This window comes from Erigeron canadensis, chromosome 8 (genome assembly GCF_010389155.1).
Source record: "Erigeron canadensis isolate Cc75 chromosome 8, C_canadensis_v1, whole genome shotgun sequence".
Classification (NCBI taxonomy): Eukaryota; Viridiplantae; Streptophyta; class Magnoliopsida; order Asterales; family Asteraceae; genus Erigeron; species Erigeron canadensis.
Window position 1 is genome coordinate 35507404 of NC_057768.1, and position 9998 is coordinate 35517401.

Below are 9998 nucleotides of genomic sequence, written 5' to 3' on the forward strand. Positions count from 1 at the left end.
AACCATGTAACATTTTGAAACATCGTAGATTGTGCTTCTGTTAACGGATAATTCTGCTTTTTTCGAAGCTTGCTTTGATCGCCGTATGTTGAGACTGAACCAGACGATTAATACAGCCCACAAGTTCATGCAAAGTGCATCTTTTAGATTTCAAATATTTCTTTAGGACCGCATGTTGACTTTCTACTCTATTGGTGTTGTTGTTTCCAAAATTGAAATGTCGATCAATCCACACAGACACAAACATTTCTTTGTATTTTTCCAACCAAGTTTCATTCAAATACTTAAGAACACCTAAATGGTAACGTAAAGTTGTATGAGAAATATAAAAAGAAAAAAAAATACGTTGGGAGATTAAAAAAAAAATGTTAAAGGCGAATATAGAAAACATACGTGGATATTTTGTCAAAAATGACTGAAGTTGATTGTAATTTTCCGTGTAAGAATCCATGGTTGTAGACTTCTCTAGTTTACTCCATAATTCATTAAAGTTGCTCCAATCACGTGTTGACTTGATAGTTTGCCTACAGTGGTCGAAAATATTCCGACTGATGTCAATTCTACAAAGTAATTGAGTTGCATCTGGGAAAATCTCTTTGCATGCATTTACTAGAGCCAACTCTCTGTCAGTAACTATAACACGTGGGTGCATGCAACAGTCTAAAGTCAACTTAAGACAATTTAAGACCCATGTATAGTTAGCTGTCCTTTCATTTTGTATAAATGCAAAAGCTATCGAAAATGTCTTGTTGGTCGACGTTACACCAACAATCTCCACAAAAGGCAAATTGTAATAGTTGGTCTTGTACGTGGCATCGATAATCAACACATGTGGAAATGCACGCCAAATACTGAATGATGTTTGATGCACAAAGAATAGATTTTCTAGCTCGTTCGAAGCAGTTGTAGAAAATTCGTAAACATAATTATTAGAATGCAAAAGAGCCATGAGAATCTGCATTGTACGTTTGAATGTTTATAATAAAATGACAAGATTTCTAAAAATAAATATAAAAAAATAGCCATGAGAACCTGCATTGGAGAATTGCCTACTTGCTCGGCCATGCGAAGTTTAGTGCGTGCGTTGTAGATCGTACTAATTGTAGACACATTACTTAGATTCCTCTCCCTAACGATTGATAAAATTTCACGTGGGGGCATATTCATCGCTGTCAATTCTTCAACCAAACTAAACTCATCTTGAGTTAACCGCTGTGCATATGGATGACCCTCCATACTTTGTAAAGGGCGATGGTTATGTTCATCACATATGACTGCTAACGTCCAATAATTATATTCATCTAAATATTTCGCTTCTAATTCGAATGGACAGTCAGTTTTTCTTGTGCGGGGAGCTCTAATTGAACCCTTCGTTTTATATTTGCCGCCATGATCACACATGAGTACAACTTTATACACGAAACCACTAAGATAACTGTTCGATATTTTGGTGACAATGACAACACCAACAGAATATGCCACGTCCTTTACCCAATTCGTCAATTCTTCCTGGGACTTGAACGCCTAAAATAAATTATATCGTGTTAGTTTTCATCGAAAAAATATAAAATTTAAGACATATAAATATAATTATTACAAGTTTACTTAATAATCAAAACAAAATAGAAAACATATAAGTATAAAGATAATAAACGTACTTAATAAAAAATACTCAATTATTATAGAAATATATATATAATATATACCTTATTAGTGAAAAATTTTGGTGTAGTTAGAACAAATTTATTTTCTTCCATTGAATAATTGCTGGACACCTATTTATATACAAATAAAAAAAATACAAAATACACTTCTATACTTATCTTATTTATAAGAAAAATAAAAAATGTTAGATTGATTAAAAAAAATTAATAAAAAGAGTTTTATAAAAATATCCCTAAAAAAAGCCCTTCCATATTAATTCCAAGATTGACCGCCGTCTTAATCTATATGATAAAACTAAAAAAAAAAGCCCTTCCATATGAAATACTTTCAAATGTATATAAATACTTTCAAATAAATAAAAATATCCCTAGAAAAAACCCTTCCATATTAATTCCTTTAAACCCTTAAAATAAAACACCCCCTCCCACAAAGAAAATAGATTATCAGTTTTTCAAAAAAATCTCTCTCTTTCCAAACAAAACCCTCCCATTCTCTCCCCAAAAAAATCCTCCACCCGTCCCTCTTCCAACCGCCGGCCGCCTTCTGTCCAGCCTCCACCCCTCCCTCTTTTTCAATTCATTCACAGATCCGGCTTAAATGGTGATAGTTGGTGGTGGTCGTGGCCGGAAGTGGTTACAAGACGGCGGTTAATGGCTTAGTTTTTAGATCTAAAAGTGTTTTTGGTGTTGGAGTGTTCGAGATCGTGGCCGGACGTGGGTGAAAGTAGCGGTTGTTGATGGCTCCGTTTATATGGTGGTGGTCGGTGGTGGTCATGGCCGGAAGTGAATAAAAGACGGTGGTTTACGGCTTATTTTTTAGATCTGAAACTGTTATTGGTGCTGGAGTGGTCGGTGGTCGTGGCCGTAGGTAAGTGAAAGTGGCGGCTGTTGATTGCTTCGTTTAGATGGTGGTGGTTGGTGGTGGTGGTGGCTGGAAGTGGATGAAAGATGATGTTTTTTTGTTTTTTTTTTTAGATCTGAAGTGTGTTAGGTGGTTGTGGCCGGAGGTGGGTGAAAGTGGTGGCGGCCGGAGGTTGTCACAAGGGTGGCCGGAGGTATTCACATGGGGTGGACGGAGGTGGTCGAGACTAGGCGCCGTTTTCAGTAAGTATAGATACACATATGGAAATATGTATACATATATGTATTTAAAGATCAAGTTTTGTTGCCGGAAAATGGCTGTCTGCCGGAATTTTCGCCGGAAAGATTATGTTTGTATATGTGTTGTTGTATAAGTGTAAGTACATAATGTAATGTTTATAAAGTAAATCTTGAAAGAAATTAACCTTCTTAATGCTAATTTGTAGTTAATTTCATTATGATAGTTTTAATTCACTATTTATAGTGTATTATATCTGTTAGTTTTGATTCATTTATTTAATTTTTATTTGCTAACTGTATTTTAGTGTTCCAAAATTACAATTAAATTAACTCTCTTTTTGAATAAAATTATGTTTTCAAAAATTTGACTGGTATGAAGTTACATATAAACAGTTACAGATTATAAAAAACAGATTTTGTTTTCAAAAAGTATTATGTTTTCAAAAATTAACTCTTATCTTATTTTTTCAAAATTTTTCTTTTATTTAAATAAAAAGTTACAGATTATAAAAAAAATTAATAAGGTAATAAAAAATGATAAAAATTACTATTCATGTTAAGAAAAAGCTGGACAAAAATCTCACAAAAACTTGTTAAAGTATTTGACTTAAAAGATGATAAAGTTTAAATTGTGTCAGTTTTAAATATATAATTAAAAAAAATGTATATTGGTAGCTATAACAGCTCTCTATTTTTTTTAAAAAATCTTATTTGACATCATTAGACTTTTTTTTTATTAATTATGTATCATTTATCTAATTAATTTATGGCATCATCTTTTGAATTTAAATTTTTAGTCTCTTCATTCGAAAGTTTTTAAATCTTTCAAGCCTAATGTAATATAAGCCTAAGGTATAATAACATTGTTTACTTGCCTCTAAAATATAGAAACTTTTACTTACGTTTTTTTTTTATGTTTCATTATGATAATAAACATGTATTTACAAAACTTGTTTAAAAATACCTGACCCGGGATAATTAGCTAGTTGACAAGTAAACAAACATTTACAAATAAATTATCAAACATTTATAGCAATATGAATTAGCGACGGTGAGTTATTCTCATTTTTATTTATTTGACTAAAAACGAACATATGTTTTATACGTATCTATTCATTAAAGAATTATTTATAAAAACACACTTTTGCTTATCTATTTACCGCCAACTAATCTACGCTCTTTAACTTTAACTGCCTTTGAAAAAAAGAAAAAAAAAACCTTTATATGATAACCTTCAAAAAGTGTACGGACTATAGTTTAATGGGAATTTTAGACGTTTTGATGCAAAAACATTGCAAAAGTTAAGTGCATCGCTGAGGATTCATTAAATTCTAGTCATGTGAGCAACAAATGTCACATGAGTGACACATGCCTCAATCCAAACACTCAACTTCTTTAATCTGACACATTTTCATTTCATTTTTTTTTTAAATGCATTTTCATTTTTTTTATTCCATATAATTCTATCTTGTTTAATGCTCATATAAGTGTTGTGTCATCAAAATAAAATCATAGATTACAAACCAATTAAATTCCATCACGAAATTCAATATCATGCATGGCAAGATTCAGATGTTTGATACAAACAATATAATTATGCCAAACAAATTAGATTGTAAAAATATACATGTCAGAGTTGAAAAATTATTATATACGTTATTCTCTTATAGTTCTTTTTATTTATAAAGAAATTCATGTGCATATTAAACAGTATTATTTCCTTGTTAAGCCTAAGCAACGTGCAAGAGGCCTCAAGAAGTCATCAAGAATGCACACATAAACAATATGCTATAAGGATTAGATTGATTCTCGTTTTGATACGTGGTCGTTCTAACATATTCACGGGTCATTTTGCTTTACAAGGTTTAATTTGCTTTACATATTTCTAAGTTCTCTTATCATAAAACTAAAACTATGAGTCATCTAAGTAATTAATATTAGGGTGGGGGAGAACTTCCCTACTCCTCTTCTCCCCTCCCCGATTTTTCTTCTCCTCTCCTCCCCTTCCTTAATGCTAGGAGCACCTCGTCACCCCTCCCCACCTCTTCCCACTTTTTTTTATGTTTTTAATTACTTAATTTAAAAATTAGTTCAAATCAAAAAAAAATTAAACAATACTTAAATGTTTCAGTAAAATAGTATTTAAAACTGTAAAATTAAACATTTTATAAACACTAAATATCAATTTAAAATACTATTAATAATAATTATGTATAGAAAACAAGAATATAAGAAAAAGACTTTGAGCCAATATGACAAATAGCTTAAAATATAGGGTATAAAATATAAATTTGAATTTAATATTATATAACATATATCTCGATGTTGTCTTCTTCCTAACAACACCTACACACACACACACACACACATATATATATATATATATATGTATGTATATAGATTTTCATGGCAGCTAACATAAAATAAAAAAAGAAAAAGAAAAACACAAACAACGGTCGAAAAACAGTAACAAAGGTGGAGACCAGGCCGGGGACAACCCTCCCCATTTTGCTCACCGCCCAACCGGTACCAGTAACACGGGGCGGTGTTCCCCCCGGTACCGGACCGGTACCTACTTGGTGCCGGTTCCACTCCGTCCACCCTTAGAATCAAGATCAAAATCAAATGCATAGTGTACGTGTTTATTACATAATTCAAATCAAATCAAAATCAACTTTTGAACTTTCAATTTTTCAACATTCCACATTCATATAATACCTTTAAAAGAAAATTTTAACAACTCATTTTTTTTCTCTTCTCAAATCTCAACACTTATTTTTCTCTCTCATCCATAAATCATTTTATTACTCTAATTCATTCAAAATCTTTTATTTCAAAAACTATACATCGATAATTTATAAAAATTATATGGGTGTTCTTAAAATTTCATGCTCTTTTATTAGAGATGTCATTCGATATACCTTTGACGAATTTTTAAATTCGAGGTAAGAGCTCGGACGGCTAAGACATTTGGCTATTACACTCTATAACCTATTACCTCCTACTATCTTTCATACTCTATAGCATATCAACCCCACAATCTCACCGCCGCAATGTGCGAGAACTTTGTCTCGTTATAATTAAAGCAATTAGCACCTTCAACATTTAACATTTAACAATTAATCAATAGCACATTACATTAATAACATATACTATTCGCTATCATCGTCACCATCACCACCAATCGCAGTCACCATCACCGCCGCTACCGCCATTACCACCAATCGTCGCCGTCACTATCGCTACGCGCCGCCACCATTACATCGCGACCTCCGCCGCCACCTCCAACGTCGCGACTACCGTCCGCCGCATCACGCGGTACCGTTCTATATATATAATAATTAGCTACCATATTTTATTAGCAAGTTTAAAGAAAGGAATGAACCTGAGAATTAAACCCCACCAAGATCCAATAAGTACTTGGTCCTCAAATGAGATGGTCCTGGGAATTGACCTCACATCCCACATTATTATTATTCACCTAACATATTACTTGCATTTTAGATAAATTATTCACTTTATTTCACAAAAAGATTATTCTTAAGGTGGTTGGAAATGTTTTATCAATCTCCATCGTTTGTTAATTTAGTTGCCGTGTTTAGTGTTTTTTAGGAGAGGGCATGTTTGATTAATATTTACGAACATCGTTTATAATATTGAGTGAAAGTTGTTGAATGATTCGTCACTGTCTAGAGTCATGGATCATGTTAGTACTGTATAAACTCAAATAAGTACTATGGTCGGATTCAAATTTAACTGCTAATACAAATTTTACGAATTAAATAGTGATCACATTATTAAAGTTTGGTTGCAAGTATATATTAAATGGAATAATAACAAATAAATTTCTTTTAATAATGATAAATTATAGACTTCATGAGTATATGGTTAAGAAAGTGAATAATTCATGTATGTATATAGACCCTTACATGCTTCACTCATCACTCATGAACATGTGCCAGAATATTTAAGTCACATATCCTTCTAGATGAATTTTGTCTCCTTCCATTGAATGATCATCAAAATTACAGATTATGTGTTCAATTTTTTCAAACTAATGCTATTTTTTTGTTATTCTTAGATAAACGAGAACTATGTGTATGTGTATTGTTATATTATAATGACATTTTAATTTTTCATTATGTTTCCAAATAACTTTATGAGTCGAACGCTCATTTTTTTAAGCCACAAAGTAAACTGACACGATGCTGTCAATGACATCGTTTAAGTGATAATTAAGAACCCACGAAGAAAGCAACGAGATCGCTAGTACGTAGCAGCCTTAAAAATGATTTTATGACATATAAACAAAATAATTTCTTCAAACAAATCAAATAAGGAATATAATAATAATGTATCACATCAAAGACTTCCCTTTGAGATACAATCGTGGATCACATCAAGCCAAAGGACGAAGTATGCCAAAGACGTGGTTAAAGCCATTTGTTTCGTGTGGTGGTGGTCAATTTGGAAACATCGGAATGTTGTTTTCTTCAAGTCTTGCCAACCGAGTAGTTATGAGGTGCTCTCCTCGATTGTTTCGTTATTTTTTCTTTGATTGTCCAAACGTTGTAATATTTCTAATTCTTCGTGGTCTACTTGGACGGCTAGTCCAAGTCTCTTGTTGTAATCCTTCGGTGCCTTGCCGAAGGCTTTATTTTCTTTAATAAAACTATGTGTCTGTTCTAAAAAATAATAATAATAATGTATAAATATGTAATGCATTCGAGTATTTTATGGAGAAAAAAAAAACTAAGTTAATTTATGTTTTTAGAAACGTAACTATAGATCTGCACATATTTCAAATTATTTGAAAATTGTTCACCACAAGATATAAATTTACAATCTATAAATTAATCGGATAATCACATATACCAAAAGAATTAAACATATAATTTAACTATTTTCTCACTATATTGTACGTTGTTTTCAAGCATGCGTTGTAGAATACACTTCATACTGAGTAAGTTCTTTGAATTACTAATTAAAGCATTCTTACATCTTCCTCACAAGGATTTAAACCACAGAATTGTACGTGTGATTTAGCTAATCTAATAGAATAGAAATAAAACACAATCAGCCTGAAGGGAAAACTTATATATAAAAGTTATATAAAGTATATAGCACAAATTATATTAGCAAGATCTCATTTTTATAAACAATTTAAAGAGTTGCATTTCAACTCATTATTATGAGATCTGTATTTCATTTTATAATATTATCCTATCCTTTCTTATAGTAGTTTGTTCTTTTTTCAACATATATTGTTGAATCTCCAATCTAATCTAACTTCACTGGGACCCATAACATGCTGACATGGCTTGCGAAATGACACAATGTGACTACTCACCATGTAAGCTGTTACACGTTCGGATACCTTTATATCTTCCATTCTTAATTCTTGCAACCTTTTTACATATTCGGGTACATGAATTAAGTCCCAAATCACCCCAACACCACCCCCTCTCAATACCCTTACAACCTCCCCCACTACTCTTGTCCGTTCCGCCGCCGCAGCCGCGGTTTTGGTCCCGAACTCCTTTCCGACTGTATGTATAAAACCGGCTGATACCACCACGTCAAAATAATCGTCTGGAAACGGTAGCGTACGAGCGTCTCCTTCTCGACATGTCACGTACTTTTGTACACCTTCATTTTACAAATGTAAAACCACGTTATTGTTATTGTATTAAAGTCATGTTATATATATATATATAAACCGGCTTTTAGAGTGGGACAATTAGCATAGTTAATTAAAAAAATAATAGGTCTAATTAAAAAACAATTTAAACCATATTAATTCAGCTGGTTGCACAAAAATGTAACGTGCAACCAGCTGAACGAGTGTTTTTTTTATGATTTAAAACATGTACAAAAACAACTTTTTTTTACCTTCCATACCGGCGGTCCTAAGCGTTGAAACCATCGTGTTTTTCCGGTCGAACCCGACAACACGGCCACAGCTGCCTTCTTTTTTCAATTGTAAGGCAACCGCATTAAGAAGGATACCGCGACCACAACCTACATCTAATGCGGTTTTAACATTAGACCAGTCGTTTACAGCTCCAACCATACGCTGAGCCATTTCCCAACGTAGCGCGACCGAAGAGTAAAATATATTGCCAGCCGCATAAAACAGGCACACCGCCGAAAGAGCTGTAACCGAGCCCGTAAAACCCGCAGCAAATCTAGCGAAACTGGTTGAGAAAGCATTCGGGAGAATCCAAGCGAAACTCAAACACATCGAATCGAAGTAGATTAAAAACAAAACAGAGGACATCGAAAACACAATCGCATGGATTAGTAAAAACATGGGTGTTTGCCAATCATCCATTCCGTAAATCGCGTAGATCTGTGTCCAATCTCTTGCTGCTTTCCCCATTAAATTAATTTGAAATTAATTTTTCAATATATCCAATTGTTCACCGATTAAGTTCACTTCACCTAGTAATTAGGAACAAAAAAACAAAATCTAGATCAGTAAAACAAAAACATTACTCGTATTATAGTACATACATACAGAGCAGTAAGACTGTAAAAAAGTGAGTGTGGAACTTACTGTTGATGAATGAAAGTACATATATGTTTCAGAAATAGAAGATCATATGTCAAAATTCTGATATCTGGTTCAGAAATGATGATGTTTATATTGAAGAAAATAATGCATCTTTAAGCAAAACGATACGCGTTTTTCTCTTTTGTTTTATAGTTTATTTTTTGTATATCTTTTTGAAATGTTAAAAAAGAACGAATGGGAATGGGAATGGGAATGAGAGAAAAAAGAGAATGATTGAAGAGAGAGAGGCGGTGCTCGAGGTGTTTATATAAGATGAATTTTATTTGATTTGGTATTTTCTCATTAAATTTAAATTGATTGCCGTTTCAAATTAATATCTTGGTTGGTCAAACATCATTAAAAGATAAAATATTGTTGAAGGTGGGTATTTTTGTATTTGTTTAATTTCTAAGTTCAACTCTTGCCTAATTTTAGTTGATCCTAGCTTCACTAGGTGAGGATCGATGTTTACACTTCTGCATATTTTTTCTAAGTAATTTGGTCGAAGCTTATCATATGATTCTTTTATGATACAAAGTATATATTTTATAAAGTTAATATTAAAATTTTAAGTTAAAGGTGAGTTTATTAAACCAAGGTATAAAATTGAGGTACGATATTAAAGGTCTGGAGGTAAAAACTAAAAAGTGGTTCGGTAGTATATCTAGTGCAATGTT

At 32.4% G+C, this 9998-nt stretch overlaps 1 protein-coding gene across 1 annotated transcript; it reads right to left on the reverse strand.

Annotated features, from left to right (window-relative positions):
* Positions 1 to 7847: 7847 nt before the first annotated feature.
* LOC122579399 lies at positions 7848 to 9525 on the reverse strand. Its single transcript, XM_043751572.1, has 3 exons — positions 9325 to 9525; positions 8658 to 9209; positions 7848 to 8414 (listed from the first exon to the last, which is right to left on the reverse strand). The coding sequence occupies exons 2-3, from the start codon at positions 9145 to 9147 to the stop codon at positions 8020 to 8022; spliced, it is 885 nt and encodes a 294-aa protein (XP_043607507.1). The 5' UTR covers positions 9148 to 9209; positions 9325 to 9525; the 3' UTR covers positions 7848 to 8019.
* Between the last annotated feature and the right edge of the window lie 473 nt (positions 9526 to 9998).